The following is an 18,997-nucleotide window of genomic DNA, read 5'->3' as shown; positions in this document are numbered from 1 at the left end:
CAGAACTCTTCACACATTCACCATGAGCTCTTTACCCAATCACTGCAGGTCGCTTTCACCATTTCAGAGAGAAGGTTGCAACCAGCATCAACACAAACAAAACAGCCAATTCCTAACAGGTATAGAACAGACACCAGTATAAAATAAATTCTCCCTTTTTCATTTGACCCCATCTTGTCCGATCCAACTTTGAAATCCTCCACTGGAGCTTCCCCTGATTAGAATGTCTCTTCTCTTTACCTGTCATCATTCATAACCATGAACCTCTACACACACACACAGCCCACACGGCGGCTCTACGCCTTCCTGCACTGATGAAGATGTAAGGTTCCTGCTCTGCTGGGGCGGCTGTCACTTGTAACTGGAATGACTGGTTTAATTGGGGAAATGGGAGGGAAACGACAGCACATCCGCGCTCCCATTAACTGCAGCGGGGAAAGCGATTCATCATGGGGACGCACACTTGCATCAGCTGTTCGGCTTCAGGATCAGGGTCAGTGCTACATCAGCTGATTGCCTCCTGGCTGACTTGTAACATCAGTTATAGGTGAAGAGTGGGGCCTTCATAACTTCACTGCTCTCGTTACCGTGCAGCTGTTTACATCATTTTACTCTGCTCGGACGGTTCTATAGAAAAGCTTCACGTGGCAGCTGTATGCAGTTCTTTAATGGAGGTGGGGAAGTACAGTGATCGGCTGAATCTGTGGTGACGGTGTTTTACCTCGGCCTTTGCAACCTCCACGTCCGGGTGCAGGTTGAGCATCTCCAGCAGGGCCCTGGTGCCACCTTTCCGGACGCCGATGATGATGGCTCCGGGCAGCCGCTGCTGGGTGGCATTGTGAGAGGAGGAGGAAGAGGAGGATGAAGAGGAGTAGGCAGGGGAGCTGGAACCCCCGGTGCGTAATTCCCTTAAGCACACAGACAGCTGAGTCTGCAGCAACAGAAGCACCAGCAGCGCTAGTAGCACCGTCCACAGCATGGTGCTGCACACGCACACACACACACACACACACACACACACACACACAGAGGTGGAGTGGTGGTTATGTGCACACACTCATGAAGCTCCCAGATTTGTACGGATTGGTGCTCGTTATGAGTCAGCGGGGGGGCCTCAGGAGGGAGCTCTTCAATTTCACAACCTATGAGCCAAGAAAAGAAAAGAAAAGGTTATTGGCTGCTTTTGCTGTTTTCACCACTTTCTACTTTCACACAACACAAGCAGATCAACAACAACAATAACAATACATCTGGGAAGAATGCTGCAGATTCGAAACAAGACATTCTTATGTAAATAGAATGAACTTCTTAAGATTCAGCTAAACCAACTGCTGAAGAAAGACAAGTGATCTTTTTTATCAAAGTTATTCCAACATGACACATTTTAGAACAGAGAGAGACCACAGCTGATGAGCCAGACACCAAAGTGTTGAATCATTTAAATCGACAACAAACAAACCAAATACAAAAGTATGTGTTGTGAGCTTCTGCCACACAAACAAATGAATAATAGATCAAACAGAGCAGCCGATCTTGGTAAAATGGAACAAAATCTATAGAAATGCAAAAAACTATGAATAATATCAACAAAAGGTCCTTATTGTCACACAGAATATTAAAGGATAAGCAGAAAAAAGTCTTGGCTATTACTTCAAAACAGATACATGAATGGTGTTTGAGATTTTTATGATTGGTTTCACCTAAATTATACATGAGCTTATTTATGTCCAGTGAATTTGCTGTGAATTGTTTATTTATTGATTATTTCAAGTGATTTTCTAGAGCTCATGTCTGAAAACGACTTAACGACAACATCCACTAGAAAAACATTCACTGTCAGACATTAATTTGCTTTAAGATACAGGTTCTTGATTTTGAATAGATAGTAAGTAGATGGTTAAATTATGTTTGAATTATATCCGAGGGCTGTTGAGTGCAGATTGTTGAATTTGAGCCGGTTGAAATTAAATCTGTAACACAACAGAGCAAAAGCTGAAGAGACCTCACTTTCCGGAAGCCTCTGTACATGCAGCTGTTTGTGGCTGTTTGACCAGAATCAGTTTGAGCAGAGCTGCAGGTGCACCGACATGTTTCCTGTTTGATATTCTGCACCAGAACATCACTTTTCATCTCACAGAGCGGCAGCAGTGGCTCCGTTCACTCACGCCTGCTCGATGATTTCATGATCCCATACGTCTGAGATGCTCTGCACTCTAATATGCCATCTTATAAAAAGTCTCTGTCCGAGCACTTGTGGTTTCAGCTGAGACTGCCGGGCTGCGATGTGATTATGGCCTGAAGATTTTGAAATATTAATCTACATCTGAAGAAGCAGAGAGCAGCTGCATAGAAAATGAATGCCTCCATGAGGTTTGTGGTGTTTCCCCCCAGAGGAGCAGCATCACCCTTCTGAGTTCAGCCGAACCGGTTTTAAAGTGGAGGAGACGAGGTGCAGTGACTCCTGAGCATCTCCTGCTGCTGGGTTCAATCTGTATTCAGTGATGTTCCAGTCGGGATGTTTTTAGTGTAAGAGACAAACACATTTGCACAGACGCATTAAAGCAGTGAACTGATCTTATCGTCTAAGACGAGTTTGCTTCAACTGAGCATCGGATTTCATCTCATCTGCTGCAGGAAAGAAGTGAACAGCTTCAGAGGGAAGATTCACACCCTGCACATGCACTGTATATATATTTATTTATTACACTATAATAACGGCACTTTAGGATGACATCATAATGACATAATGATGACGAGTGATCGATTAATCTAATGTGAGATGAAGGTCATGGCTTTAATCCTGAAACTGTAAAGGTGACCTGCAGTGATCGGGCCGGAGCCAGAGAATCAGTCGTGAACAGATCACATCAAATTTAACTCAACGCAAGTTTCAAACCGCAAAGATGACAAGATCTCGGGATATGTGTTCCTCATGCAGACAGACGGATTGATATATCTATTAGATACTGATTCTGTATGTTGGGAAATATGCTCCTGAGCTTCCTTGCCAAGATTTAGATCTTTGTACACGTTGAGTAAATATGAATCTGAGGCCAGAGATCAGCTCAGTGCAAAGACTTGAAACAGGATGAAACTGTTGGATTAACTTAAGACGTTGGATCTTCCATTGCTCTGGAATGGAAGGATTGGTCGGCAAGGCGGCTTTGTAAGGGGAAAGCCTGCTGGGAATACTGGTCTATCGTGGGCGGCTGTGGCTCGGGAGCTGGTGGAGACAATCGTCCATTATCAGAAGCTCGGTGGTTCGATTGCCCCAAACCCAAAATTGCCCCTGACAGCTGTGCGGTGTATGAATGGCGCTGTACTGTACAGTATGAATGTGTGAGTGTGATTTTTCCTCTAAAGCTCTTTCAGACTAGAAGAGGACTTTATAAAACATTCCATTTACGTTTAAAGCTTCTATGGACGGGAGCGCCCGGTGTTTTCAGATGTTTGATTTCCAGGTTCACCCCCCCAACGCGGAAAAAATGTCCCGTAAACCACTCGCAGCTGTAACTCTACTTAATTAACACAACACACAGTTGTTAGTGGAACACTAAACTCTTCCTCTTGTTTTTCCGTTGGTCCCAGTGCTTTTCCTGTTGTCGTAGTTGTAAGTGTTGTTATTGTGCCGAAGCCGCCCCTGATGCGACTGACTTATTAATTATTGTAACCATGTTCTGCTTCGGAGGAGGAACCCTGTCTAGCTTTGTTCCTGTAGCCGAGCGCTAATTGTTCCTTCAGGGAGCGTCGCTGCCCCCCCGACCTTCTGTGCTATCCCCCGGCTTGGTGACATTGTCGTCATCGATGTTGCAACCTTCTCCACCTCTGTCCTCCTGTGGATGTGGTTCTTGTTTGTGTGATGTATAATAAATGTCTTTTCAGAGGCGTGTATAAATAAATATTCATACAAATGTATTCATACTGGGAGTGTGTAACTAATGTTACCAATGTTTAGACATAAAACCGCCTATATTACCGTAGAAATCCATAAACACTATATCACACTATAATTAAGATAAGATATGATAAGATATGATAAGACAAAATAAGGTAAGATAATCCTTTATTAGTCCAACAATGGGGAAATTTGCCATATAAATATATTCCAATAACATAAAAACTAAATTTGTTTATATATCAGCAAAGTCTTGAGGAGCCTCCAGTGTTGTTGCTTCATTTCTGAATAGTAGGAGGATTTTTAAACATGGCCCATGTGCAGGATATATCTCCTTGATACATCATTTTAATGAAATATTGTATAAAGGCTACAGGCTCATAATATTATTTGTTAACGATGAGGCATGAGTAAGACGAGGTTTGTAACAACAGTGTTTTAAATGCTTCTGGTGAAATATCTGCTTTCCTATATATGTGCTGCTGGCTGCACACAGAGAGTTCACCTGTGCAGTTAGTTAGAGTTTATATGTGTGTGTCTGTGGGCAACTGAGACAAAGAGACTTTAGGGAGGTTTGTGCATGTGTGTGTGTTTGTGTGTGTGTGTGTGTGCTGCACAGCGAGACACATGCCCTGTGTTAAGTGGTTGCGTGAGTCCCCTTGTGACTCCTCTGTAAGCAGGAATATTCTCCCGCTGTCGAGTCGCTTCACTTCCACCTCGTGACCCTCCTCCACCTCCTCCACCTCCATCACCTCCTCCACCTCCTCCACCTCCACTTCCTCCACCTCCATCACCTCCTCCACCTCCATCACCTCCTCCACCTCCTCCTTCCCTCCTGCTCACCTCTCACCTTTGTTCTCCACCAGTTCTGTAACCCAGTTGTGTTGCTGTTTATGGGACGGTGTTAATGGGGATGCCCTGCAGCGGCCTCTTAGCTGCTCATAAATAAAACACAAACACACCTCGCTGTGCTGAAATGTTTTTGGAGTCAATAAACTTTTGATCTTTGTGAATTGAAAATGAGATTTGCGAATGAGAAGCGGCTCAGTGCATGTGTAATGTAACCTAAACCTCCATTTCCTTAATTTTTTCTGAAATATTTTGAAAAACTTGATATAGGCTCATTTCAGAAAAAAGTCTTACATAAAAATGTGCTATTTACTACTGTTTGTTGAAAATTGCCTGAAATGCAACCACGATCCTTGAAATATACCTAAATAAATACATTTCTAATAGAAAAGGAGAATTAAATTTAATTATTTTCTTCCAAACAACATATTTTAGACTTTCATTGTTGTTATGTCTGTCTGTGTTTATTATAATTCATATGTGTTTTTTATTTCACTCGGGTTTAGCTCTGTATGTACAGCTCTGAATTTATTTTGGAAGAGATGTTGCTCTTGATTGTCTCCCTGCAGATGAAAACTGGCCATATTTAAGGATTCTAAATGATTTTAAGATACTTCATTGTGTGTCTTGTTGTTGTAAATGACACAAAATCAAAACAAAGTGGCCGAACTCATTTGCGCCACTTGACGGCTGAGCGGCGCCACCTAAGCTCTAAGTTAGCCTCTTAGCTTCTGCTTAATGAGGCTCACATGAGTCATTGCTAGTCCTCGTCGTTCCCACTCATTTGCTTCACGTGATTCGCATTCGCCCGGCATGGACGGGCAGAGCAAACAACAACAATCACAACAATGCCAGGACTGTCAATGATGCGTGAATCCTCCATATTGACGAACACGAGTTTCTCGCCAGGCCGCGGAAGAGAGAGATGGCGAGAAAAGAGAGAACGAGAGAAAGGGGGGGGGAGGGTGGAGTGTAATTATCTGTGAAAGGCAGATGCTTTCATCTGCATTTTGGAATCCCCACGCCTTATAAGTTTGTGTGTGTGTGTGTGTGTGTGTGTGTGTGTTTGTGTGTGTATCTTGTGTCATCTGCATGTGTGCAGCGCCTTTGCCTTTTGTGTGAGAGCGCAGCGTGCGACTGCCTGTGATCCAGGCCCTTGGAAATATCTTCTTTTACCAAGCAATGGTATTTGGGTTGGGGGGGTGGGGGGCTGGGGGGGGGTTGAGGATTATCCTGTACGGAGAAGCACAGGGTGGCGGGGGGGGGGGGGGGGGGGGGAGACGGGCAGTCGGTAGGCAGGCAGGATGGGGGTGAGGTACATTTGGCGTTTGTGTGTGTCTGTGTGTGTGTGTGTGTGTGTGTGTGTGTGTGTGTGTGTGTGCTCTGCGGGAGGGTGTGTGTGTGAGGAAGCAGGGAAGATTGTCCCTGGTAGGGGGCGGCATGGTGGAACGCTCTGGATTGCCAGGGCTGTCACATCATCAAGGCTGTGAGAGACAGATAAAAACTTTCTGTGTCCTTCCTTCCTGTCTTTCGTCCTCCTCTCATCCCCCCCCCCCCCCCCCCCACACCTCTCATCCATCTCTCTCCTTCCTTTTTCTTTATTTGCTATATCCCACCTTCATGTCCTCCTCAGCCGTCGGTCTTTCTTTCCCTCCAAACTTCCTCTCTCTCTCTCTCTCCTTCCTGTTTGTCTCCCGCACCTTCTTGAACCCCCGCTCCCGCTCAACCAATCAGGCTCTCCGATCACAGCCACCGAGATGATTGCCTCGCAGAATAACAAAGGGAATGTAACGAGGCTGCTCCTATTCCCCGTCTCCTTCCCATTACCCACGAGGAGAGGATATGGCCAACACTCCGAGGGGGGTGTGTAATCAAAATAGATGAAGCCATCTGAGGAAGACGGGATTCAGTCATGCTTCCAAATCGAGCCGACCAACGGCGTTCGCTCCTCCGTTGTGGCACAGAAAAGATGGCTGAGAATGAAGAGTGGGAGTTTGGATGCTGGTTTGTGATGTTTGATAAAATAAAAAAAAGAGATTCTTCCTCCTGCACCCAATCTCAGAATGATACAAAAGCCTTTTCTCAAGTCCAACAAAGTGCCCGATCTCCTGCCAGGTCCTTCAGAGTTCACAGATAAGATGAAAGAAAGATGAGATGTGAATGAGAGAGTCAAAAAGAACCTCGCCCGTCTCTCCATTGAAGTCAAGGAGCTTCGCCTCCTCCCGGCTCTCCATCTGTGTGAGGAGTTGGAGGCACCCTGCACCAGGTACTGAGCCCGAGGACAGATGTGTGTACTCCGCCTGCACGGGTTGAGGGTTTGATCTTTTCCTGAGAGGTTCAAAGTAAAGACGAAGGCAGAACTGTCCAAGTGGGTCTTGACAGGACTCCCTTCCTCTCTCTTTATCTCTCTCTCTCTCAGAAGTTTGTCTGTGCTGCCAAAGCTCATAAGAGCATTGTTAACATTATCATCTGCATTAGTACAACACTCGCTGTGATTAGGGCTCGGTTCGGAAAGGAAACCTTATCGACGTGGTTATATGACAATCTGATGAGGCGCTTTGTGCAATATTATCTATTTTTAATGAGTCATTGAATTTCAATGCCCAAGTTAAAGTTCTCCTTAGGAAGATGATAAACGTGAATATCTGTCCTGTCCTGTCCTATCCTAACCTATACAAACCTATCCTAACCTATACAAACCTATCCTAACCTATCCTATCCTTACCTACCGTGTCCTGTCCGGTCCTGTCCTAACCTAACCAATTATATCCTATCATATCCTATGCTGTCCTGTCCTGTCCTGTCCTGTCCTCTCCTATGCTAACCTATACAAACCTATCCTATCCTTACCTACCGTGTCCTATCCTGTCCGGTCCTGACCTGTCCTGTCCTGTCCTATCCTTTCCTGTCCTGTCCTGTCCTGTCCTAACCTAACCAATTCTATCCTATCCTATCCTTTACTGTCCTGTCCTGTCCTGTTCTGTCCTATCCTAACCTATACAAACCTATCCTGTCCTTACCTATCCTGTCCTATCCTGTCCTGTCCTGTCCTGTCCTGTCCTGTCCTGTCCTGTCCTGTCCTATACTAACCTAACCTAACTTAACCTAACATTTCCCATCCTATTCTATTACTAACCCATACTAACCTACCGTGTGCTTTCCTGTCCTAACCTAACCAATTCTATCCGATCCTTACCTATACTGTCCTATCCTGTCCTGTCCTGACCTGTCCTGTCCTGTCCTGTCCTGTCCTGTCCTGTCCTATCCTATACTAACCTAACCTAACTTAACCTAACATGTCCCATCCTATTCTATACTAACCCATAATAACCTACTGTGTCCTATCCTGTCCTCTCCTAAGCTAACCTATCCCATCCTATCCTACCTTGTCCTGATTTCCGTTTATTGCATGCTTTTAAAAGTAATCATTGTTGTACAGAAAACTGAATTGTGCATCAACCTCAACTCTACTGGTTGTGTTACTAGAGCCTAGTTCAGCCTCAGCAGTTGAAAGTGTTTATGTAGAATGAAGCTCCACGTCGCTGGCTGGTGGACGCACCATGTTGTGAGTGAGCCTCCAGCTAGAAGCAGCAAATTAACTGTGTCCTCTCAGTGTGTTTACCAACGCAGCAGTGACAGACAGACAGAGGAGGACACACTCCTCTCGAGAACCCCCCCCCCCCCCCCCGCCTCACCTCCTGTAGGTTTATCTTCACTCGCAGGTTTTTATCTGTTTCTCTCTCTCCCTCTGTTTATTTCTGCCTTACTCTGACCTTCTCCGAGATCTGTCCGTCTTTTACCCATCAGCCCCCTGCTGGTTTTCGATTAGACTCAGAAGAAAGAGACAAAACACACACACACTCCGAGCCACCCACCACCCTCTCATCCCCCCCCCCCCCCGTCATCTTACTCACTCACACATGCATAATACACAGATAGCGCCCTGCTCCCTCTTAACCCTTGTCCCCCCCCCCCCCCGCCCTCGTTCTCCTTCCTTCATAGTCAGCCGTGCATGCTCCACGATCTGGGTCAACTGCATTAAACACCAAAACGTGCACGCTCCCTCTCCTCCTCCGCGGTGTGTGCTTACTACGTGAGTGTAAGGTTGTGTGTGCAGACTAAGTGGGGGTTGTAGTGTTGTTGTTTTGTCAGAAAGTGAACCGGGGGGGGGGGGGGGGTAGGCAGGGTCTAATTAGGAAATGCAGTTTTATTAAAGGAATCTTTGTGTTGGTATGTGTTTGCATAGAAAAGCAAATTGTTTCTGTAATAGTGTGTTTGTGTTTATTTTGCTCCAATCAAAAGGGCTGTTGCATGAATGTCTCCACTGGCATGCACACCACACTCATGTCTGTATGTCTGGGGCTTGTGTGTGTCTGTGTGTGTATGTGTGTGGTTCTGTGTGTGTGTTTGCATGGCACAGTGCCCACCACCACCACCACATAATGGCATTTACATCTCGAAAAGTGAGAGAGGTTTGGCCGCCTGCTGCCGATGCTTGTTCATCTCCTGAGTCACGATGAGACACATTTTCTGAGTCTTGATCTCCAACTGATCCTCCTCCTCCTCTTTCACACACAAACCTCACACGTCCACTTTATGGATTCAACCCTCCTGCAAAAAATAGATTACTCACCATGTACAGTTTGAATCCAGGAGAACATGAGGACAGGCAGTTACGGTTACTTCTGGTTTCAGAAAACCACGATGGCGCAGGACAAAATGCTCCAGTCGTGGTTTCAGAACAGCTGAATCACAAACCAGTGAGTGATGTGAAGTGTGCTGATATGTGTTACTACAGTTCTGCACTGAAACACACACAATGATCTTTATTTATAGACTTTAAGGGTTTTTTGGGTTAAATCCGTGACCACTGAGCTGTGTCAATTCAAATGAATCATTGTGACGCAGCCGATGGCTCTGGATCAGGAGGAAAGACCCCGACTGGGCCCCAGGATGTCAGGGACACACACACAGGTTCTGACCAGTCTGTGGTGGACCTGCCTTAGAGGAGAGCGTCCTGTGTCCCTTATGACACTAAGGGACACAGCTGTTGATTTGTCCCTTAACTAACTTAACTTAAAGTAACTTAACTTAACTTAACTTTGGGCTGAGGGCCCTCAAAATATCTTTAATTCATGTCATACTTTACATTCTGTACTTCAGATTGTAAACATCTATCCTTCACATTGCATAATCCTTTTAAGAGTTTGTAAGATTTGTACCTATTTATATATTTATTCTTGCACAAACACACCACAGCAAATTGTTTGTGTGTGTAAAACTACTTGGAGATACACTTCAAGTTAGTGTGAATGACTTTCAAACATTTAAGGGATATTCTCCATATTTCTCTTGTAATATTTATGTTGACGTGAGATGTGTATTTTGAAGAGATTATTCTATCGCAGTATATATTCACATGAAGCCTTTGTTCCTCCAATGAGCCACTGAACCCATCACACGTTTCATCATTAGAGGCTGAGCACCTCTAACAGCCTGATGCTGGAGTCGCACCTGTCCTCAACTCCTCGGAGGAACAACACGTTGTTTTACTCTCCACAGCTTCACGGACCTCACACATGCTGCTTAATTCACACTCGCCTCCCACTGCCCCCTGGTTAACACACAGACACACACACACACACACACACACACACACACACACATGCACACACGCGTTCAGACACAACATATGTGGTCTCTCTCACAGTGACAGTGGCCTCGACAGCTTGGCCTGACAGTGAGAGGAGCCTGACCCGTCAGAATGGATTTAACCCGACTGTCGCTGAAGAAAAGCAGGACAGTTGAGGGGAACAGAGTGTGTCTGTGTGTGAGTGTGTGTGTGTGTGTGTGTGTGTGTGTGTGTGTTTGTGTGTAAACCAGGGGACTGTGAAGGATTTGGTTGCGTCCTTCTTAGTGCACTATAGCAAGGTCAGCAGCTTTCGGGGCAACAGACCACATAAGCCTGTTTTCTGGGGTGAATTCAGTGTTATTTTGCTGACCATGTGTGTGTCACGCCTGTGCACATATGGGTGTCTGGATCGAGGGCAAGCTGTCAGATGGGGGGCAGGGAAGTTGTGTCTGGTCAATGTCATCACGGGCCAGTGAGCCCAGATACTATCCGGGTCCTGAACTGTCGTTTTTCTGGGTTACACTGTGCAGGCAGGAGGAAAAACAAAGAGCAAGTCGGGGAGTGGCAAGGGGAACACAAAGCAGATTGTGCTGATGGAGAAAGAGGAGGATTTGCAGGGTGGGGAAAGACGAGTGGAAAGCGAGCGACAGATGGAAGAGAAGGTGAAAGAAATGATGAACCTGCATCATCAGGTGTGTTTGGGCTCCTGCTGGCAGCTTACCATGACAACGACTGTTTAGATCCCTCTCACCTGGGCGGAGGACCCCAGGGACGGGGGATTATTAAAGGGAGGAGGGTGGGAAGGATGGAAAAAGAGAGAAGGTGAGAAGCTGTGGAGAGACAATCAGGGGGATGGAGGGAGGGTGGTGATGGCCACAGACGATGCCACAGTTGGTGTGGCGTTGGAGCCAAATGGGGCCCTAGAGCGACAGGGATAAGCCAAACTGGCTGCCGGTGGCTTGGCCGTCCAAAATGGATGATTCGTCTGAGTTGCATCTCAACTGTTCAGCATTAAAGTCAACACAGACACACACAGACACACACAGACACACACACAGACGCACACGGAGACAGTGAGCTGGGTTAGCTGCTTTTTCAAAACTGCATTAGTCAGACACTGCTCCATCTTGAGAGACCACTCTTCTATCACACAATAATGTTCGATTGTTGGGAATCCTCCAAAAGCCGTAATAACAAGGGAGGGATGTCAGCTGATGTATATAGAGCCATAAAGTCTGAGTCAGGAAACATAACTAATGCTGCTCTGTATCTACTGGATTTGTAATTAAACTAAAGGGGATGTTAACGATATTTGAAATTGTCTGTGAAATTATGTTTTTTTTTTCACCGTCAGTCACCAAATGTAAATAAAACAACTTTAAATATGTATATATATCATCTCTCTGTGTGCATGTGTGTGTGTGTGTGTGTGTGTGTGTGTGTGTGCGTGTGTGTGTACCAAATAACTCAACCACACGTAGATGTATTTTCACAAAACAAAGGGTATCACCAGATGGGGGCTGTGTTGGTGTTAAAATGAGTTTTGCTACTGAAACCTGTTTGTAGTATATATACTTAGTTTCTGCTGAATCCTGCCCGTCTACCCAGGACAGTAAAAACCCAACGGATGTTTTAATGGACCACCAGTGCGGCCGATGGTCAGTCGGACTTGTTGTCGTTCTTTCTCCTGACTGAACTTGTTCTTTCTGCAGCTTCACACTTAGGCTAAATGTCTTTTGTTTATAAATGACACTGAGTGAAAGGGAGGAAGGTTTCGTGGCTCATTAAGACACGTGAGCTTAGACACTGTGTGATAATGTGATTATTTATGTTCTTTAATTTATCAGTTGAAACAAGAAGAACAGGACGAGAATAAAAGGCAATGTCCTGCAGTGGCTACGAATTAGACTCTGACTCAGACGCACAAACACATTGTGATGTAGTCGCACAACTTGCGTTCTAATCGCTGCATCTGCTGCGTGCTGCTATTTTCACAGAACTCCACTGGTGGTGGATCCTTTCTGTCCCTTTCTTTCACACATTCGAGTGTCCCACGGACTTTCCAGACTGACTCACTCATCCCTTCAACACACACACACACACACACACACACACACACACACAAACACACACACACACACACACAACATAGATGCACAACTTCAATCCCAGAAATAGTGGAACCGTTAACCCATCCCTCCACAGATCCCAAAACATATCCATACACTTTCTTCTCAGATGCACACTGCACCTTCTCATTTGCACACATGTGTACACACACCATCACATTAATACACACATGCACACACACATGCACACACATACACATGCACGCACACACAGCGGCCATGCAGTGCCGAGCAGGGGGCGGTTTTGATTAACAAAGCACTTTATGACTCCTAAATGGCCAAATTATCTTGCTGCTTAACCCTCACACACGACCACCTTCCTCCTCTGTCACACAACTGCACACACACACAACTGCACACACACACACACACTCAAACAAACACACACATTACCACCCAGCTTGTGATTCCAGCTCCCTCCTATACTGCCGGGAATCCGTCAAGGTCACAACCAAACCCCCAAAGAGCTGCTCCTCCCTCTGGAGTTTTTCTGTTTGTCCTCCACGACCTCCCTCTGATATGTTTTTTTTCGTATGTTTTTTGGAGGCGGGCCAGTATTGGAGCTGAATGATTTTGTTACTGTGCAGAGCAGGTCGATGTCTGAGAGATTGGGTTGATTGATTTTATTTGGCAGGACATCGGGAGGCGGGGGGCGGGGGGGCGGAGGAGGTGCAGTCTATCAGTGTGGGACGGGACGCGGGTTCAACAGATGTGAGTGTGAAGACGGCCGATGACCACTGTTTACACTTGAGTGGCGAGAATTACAGATATTTTGTTGAGGCCTCGGCCATAATAGAGTTTTTGGGAAGACAGCAGTGGCGAGGTTTTTATGATATTAATAACTTTGATAGAGATACACCTCTTGTCTTGACCTTCATTCTCGGAGTCATTACACATTTTTCAACTTTCTGAGAATTCCGAGAGGAGTTTGAATCCGTCGATATCTGAAGTAATGCAAAGTTTCTATTCAAGGCCACACCCACACCCACACATCAATTCAATAGTCTTCTGACTCCTTGTGGAGTCTCTCTTGTAGACAGTTTGTGTTTGAAGAATAGAAATATAGAACATTTGAATTGTAATCATTTGTTGTTAATCATTTAAACGAGCAGAACCAGTGATTTCATCTTTCAATCCAAAACTGGAGCTTTAAAGTTTTTGTTTCAGAAAGTTGGTGGTTTGGATCGCTGCATCTTCCAGCTCAACTTAAATCACCTTAAAACTCTTAAGTATAAACTTGTGTTGGTGATGATAAACAGAAAACTCACCTTGGAACAAAGTGAACAAACGGATGAGGCTGGAAAACAGGACAAGTTTCGGTTGTTTGAAGTCATTAGAGTATGACTGTGACTAGGTGAATTTGTGTGAGTGTGTGTGTGTGCGTGTGCGTGTGCGTGTGCGTGTGCGTGTGCGTGTGCGTGTGCGTGTGCGTGTGTGTGTGTGTGTGTGTGTGTGTGTGTGTGTGTGAGTGTGTGTGATTGTGCAGCCTTGGTTGACCAACACCTCCAGATTTTCCACATTACGAATAAACGTTGTTCCTCAAGCCCTGACAGAGAAGATAATGAGCCTATTAACAATGGTCACACACTCTTTTACACACTCTTTTACACACACACACACACACACACACACACACACACACACACACACATATAGATAACTGCACAGAGTAATGCTTCTTCAAACACAAATGCTGCTGTAAGGACACATGCAAATACCCAGGTTGCCAAATTGTGGGATTTTATGAGTATATCACAGAGTGGAGGATTGCATGTGTGTGTGTGTGTGTGTGTGTGTGTGTGTGTGTGTGTGTGTGTGTGTGTGTGTGTGTGCGGGCATACATACACACCCTGGTTCACTGCGCTTCAGAGGAGGTACGTATGCACTCTGCTCATAAATAAAGACCATGCATTATTCATGGTTGCTCCTCCAGCTAATGCCCCTTAATGTGCCCAAACAGCCATAATGTACTCTGCTATCAAGGTGGCAGAGACCCCATCTCACACAGACACACACACACACACACACACACAGACACACACGTCAAACCGCTGCCCTGAGATTTGACACAACGTCTTTGTGGATGTCGCTCTCAGGCTCTTATCGGGCTCTCAAATTGTTCCATGTTCCTAATTTTCTTTTTTTCCCAAACCCCCATTTCATATTTCACCCAAATTGCCGGCGCCGTCTCGACACGTTTCCGTCGAACTCTCCTCGATTTCGTCCCTAATTCTCCGCTGTCGCTGTTCCCATCTGTACCACTCCTCCCCCATAACTCTCCGTACTGTCTCTTTTTCTTTGTTTTGAAATTGGGAAAATATGCATCTGAGAACAGCTTGTGAAGATCCTACTGTTCTTCCCCTCCTCATGGCCGGGGGTGGGGGGGGGGGGAGGAGGAGGAGGAGGCGGGTGATAGCTCTCTGCACAATTAGGATTTTGTCTAAACAAGAATTTGTAGCTGTGAAGCTCTGGCAGTGGAATATGAGAACGTAGCCTCCATCAGTTCGGTGGGAGCACAGAAAAAACAGTTCAGAGAACAGAAGACTTGAAAAAGCATAAAATCAGTGGAAGCTGTGAAGTTTTATCGCGGCTGCTCTGCTTGTCTGCGTTTTATCGACAGTGCTTTATGCTCTAATCACTTTGTAATCGCTCGGCCCCGTTTACTGTCTGTGCTTTTAATTGCTCCGGCTGATTGTGATCCTGCTTTGTTTTGGTCCGAGTGAAACACTCTAACTCTTCCCAAGTGTGAAATAACTCAAGTTTACACGTTTGTTCTTTTCTGTGATCAACTATGAACACACAGGGCCTATTTTTTTTAGGCTGCTTTCTTGAGTTTACCGTGCCTCATTTGAATCAATTAAAAAATGTCGGGGATAAAAACACAGCCCTGTAGCTTTATTCATTATTCATTTATTTATTGCACGTGTGTAGCCACACCCAACTGCGACGCAATATTCTACCACTGCTACATCGATGTTTAGAAAATGAAACATTTCTACAGGAAGCAAGGGAAAGGATTTTTAGAATTTCCATTTTATTGATCTAAGCATGAGGTTAAAGTTAATTTAGAAAAAACCCACTTTCACTAGTTTAACAGCTGGAAATCGGGTCACTGTGTCAGACCCAGGGCTCAATACAGCTGTATTTAGTTAATTAATTAATCATGGATGGGTTGTGGGTGCAGCGATCAGTGAACAGTGACATCTTCTCCTTCAAATCCACGTATGCAGAGCATAGAACCCAGAAAGTCCAAACTTCTAAAGTGTTACATTTTTGTGAAATTCCACCACAATTATTTCAACGTGTGTAGTTTCTTGTTATCACGTAAGAAGCTGCTCTAATCACTCGTGGTCACTATCCACCTCTCTCTCTAAACAATCAGGTAAAACACATTTTTCTTTGTCTTTCTTTCTCAGCATTGACTCGCATCACTGCTTCCTGTCTGATCTCTGTCAGTGAGTCACGTAGTAATTTAACGTGATCGCTTCGTTACCAGACGCGACACATCAACCTCTCACATGACAAACACACACACACACACACACACACACACACACACACACACACACACACACACACACACACACACACAGACCAGACAATCACTCCATTCAGTCCTTCTCTCTCTCTCTCTCTCTCTCTCTGCTATGCTATGCGCAGATCTTTGTAAACACACTGAAGGTCAAAAACACAACACACACACACACGCACACACACACACACACACACACGCACACACTGTCTGTAGCCCCTGCTGACCTGGATCTGCTCCGGTTGTTTCGTCTGTTTGAATTCTTCACTCGCCCCACAGGAGGTCAGGGTTATTGCTGTTAGACATTGGGTTATTGTTTTTTTAATGGTACAGTCCAGATGAGTCGTGTGGGAGCGCGATGGGAAGTGGAGCTGCCTCAGTTTGGATAAATCTCACTCTTTAGGAGCTTCACTTTAGTTTAGTTGAGATAATTAGAAGAGAACTAGAAGATGAATAAACTCGAATAAACGGCACAAAAGACAAAACACATCCAGAAGGCCTGACTGCTCACATCAAATGAGACTTGATTTAGAAAAGAAATGATAAGGGAACAAACTGAACCCTGAACAAAAGTATTAAAGAAGAGAGAACTTGGTGGTTCAGGGGCTTCAACTTTGTGGCAGCTGCTTCAGGGCAGATTCCAGGACGGAGAAAGAAGAACTGCTGCAACATCCGGCACCAAGATCATTGTTCTATTCTCATACAGATTTATTTATCATAGTATTTAAGATGAAGTTAATGTCCCATTTGTTCTTATGAAGTCCGGAGCTGTACACAGGTTCTGCAGCAGGACTTGTTTCTCCTGCTTCAAGCTTCAAGTCGCAACATCCCATCGTTTTAAAGTCAAAAGTAACTGAGCGATGGCTAACGACGAATCCATCAATCTGTTATCTCTACTTGTCCTGTGAAGGTCGCTGGGGGGGGGGCTGACGCTGGGCGAGAGACAGTATAAACACTGGACCGGCCTCCAGCGTGTCACAGGGCCAACACACAAAGAACCCCAATGAGCCAGGAAGCCAGAGTATCTGAAGACACAGGGAGAACTTCCCCACAGCACGGTTCCACCTGAAGAGAGTTCTATTCGGTAAATCAACAAAAAGAGGAGGTTCTCCTGAAAGAGGAGGTCGTTTTTAATCTACTGCTCCATTATGGGAGGTTTTAAACAACATGTGAAAGCTTATTTTGACTGGAACCAGGTTTAAAGAACATTAATGTGCAAATGAATTCCATCGAAAACGAACTTGTGCAAAGGCCGTTCTAATAAAGGTTTTCAAACACATCATTAAAAACTGTTGTGTTCTACGTTATGGGCGAAGTTTGGTTTAGACTTAAAAGTTGTGTTAGCGTGAGCACAACTTGGCTTTGCGTTGACGTTACCTCTTCATGGTTAAGATAGTTTCCGCCCAGTTCAGGTCAGAGAACGATGGTCAAATGAAACTGGAAACAAACAGAGTTCTCCTGTGCTAGAGTCCACGATCCAGACGACCCAGTCAGCTGACCCTCTGTGGACTCTGTTGATAACGTCGCCTGATTTGTTTATCTTTCCTCTTGACAAACAACAGTCACCCTGACGACAGCTGCTCGACACGTAAACAAATGTTTGTGTCGTTTGTGCTTCTTTTTCTTAAACAAGAAAAAAATCTGTCAATCATCAACAAACACCGGCTCCAGTTCTCTAAGCTTGAATCTCCACAAAGCTACGGAAAAGTTGTGTTTGAGATTCTCAGGAAACCTTCAAACACTTTGCCTCACTCTCTGATGTGGTGTACAACACACACACACACACACACACACACACAAATGCACACTCACACAAAAATACCTTCTGATCTTCATTTAAACAGATGAACGAGTCTTAAGTTCCCAAGCAAAAAACTACTCAACTACAACAACTAAAGTTTTCCCTGTGTATCTCTATTGACTCAAGTCTTCAAACAGTAGTGAGCAGTAGTGAACTAAACTCTGCTCACTCACACTGAGCAGGTACAGTCACCAGACTTCACTCTTCCTCACACAGGATGTACATGTTGCACTGGGTAAACATTAACTGTGGTTTCCTGCTGCAGTTTGAAGAAGATGAGTGAACAGAGGAGATGAAGACGCACTCACCTTGATGTTTTCCACCGAAACGTGTCTTTACCTCCTCTTCCTCCCTTCTTTACTACTTCTCCTTCTTTTGTCTTCTGCCTCTCGTCAGCTTGGCTTCAGCTTCCCAGGGCGTCCAGAGGAGGTGTGTGCTCTGAGAGAGAGAGAGTGTGTGTGTCACGGTGTCTGTGAGTGAGTGAGCGTGTGTGTGTGTGTGTGTGTGTGGGGAGGTACAGTATGTGTGAGTGTGTGTGAGTGAGTGTGTGTGTGCAAGCTGGTAAGAGAGACGCTCTGCTTTGTGCTGCCGACCTCGGTGAGCGTGTTGTTGCAACTGACTGAGTGACTGGGAGAGAGGGAGTGTGAGTTAGTGTGTGTTTGTGTGTGTGTGTGTGTGTGTGTGTGTGAACTAATCTCTCTCTCTCTCTGTGTCACACTCACACACACAAACACATCTCTGCCTCAGGGAAACACCCCTCTCCCTCACGCCCTCCTCTTTTTTTTTTTCCGCTTCTTGTCTTTTTTATTTCTCCCCCATCAGATCTTTTTTCTCTCCTTTCATCTGATCACCTTCAAGGAGTGAAACCGTTTCCACTCCTCCTCCCTCTCCTGCTCCACTCCTCCTGTTTTTTAACCTCCTCTCTTTTGTCGTCTTTCCTCTCGTTTTCCCTCCTTCACTTGGCTGTTGTGAGTCCGCTGAATCATAAATAAGTTACGGAGCGCCGACACACAACAGCACAAAGGCGACGACACAAACCTCAACATCTCTTTTTGTTTCACTTCACATCAGTTAAAGATTATTTAATCATTTTCACAGTGTTTTTCCTTCTTTAGATTTTTTCAAATAATCGACTAAAAGATCTGATCCTGTTCTTTTC

At 45.2% G+C, this 18,997-nt stretch overlaps 1 protein-coding gene across 4 annotated transcripts in view; it reads right to left on the bottom strand.

Moving 5' to 3' along the window:
• The window catches only part of hs3st1l2 (heparan sulfate (glucosamine) 3-O-sulfotransferase 1-like 2), a 20,089-nt gene extending 1,513 nt beyond the window's left edge, over positions 1 to 18,576 (bottom strand). The window contains exons 1-3 of one of the 4 annotated variants that reach the window (XM_053421432.1): positions 17,860 to 18,576; positions 17,415 to 17,660; positions 722 to 1,142 (exon numbers count right to left, since the gene is read on the bottom strand). In XM_053421432.1, coding sequence (XP_053277407.1) covers positions 722 to 979 — 258 coding nt within the window. In that variant the 5' untranslated portion in view covers positions 980 to 1,142; positions 17,415 to 17,660; positions 17,860 to 18,576. The other 3 variants (XM_053421434.1, XM_053421433.1, XM_053421436.1) reach the window with 3 other exon arrangements.
• Positions 18,577 to 18,997: the final 421 nt, after the last annotated feature.

This window comes from Pleuronectes platessa, chromosome 4 (genome assembly GCF_947347685.1).
Source record: "Pleuronectes platessa chromosome 4, fPlePla1.1, whole genome shotgun sequence".
Taxonomy (NCBI): Eukaryota; Metazoa; Chordata; class Actinopteri; order Pleuronectiformes; family Pleuronectidae; genus Pleuronectes; species Pleuronectes platessa.
The sequence above is the reverse complement of the archived record's forward strand: the minus strand, read 5'-3'. Positions and strand labels throughout refer to the sequence as shown.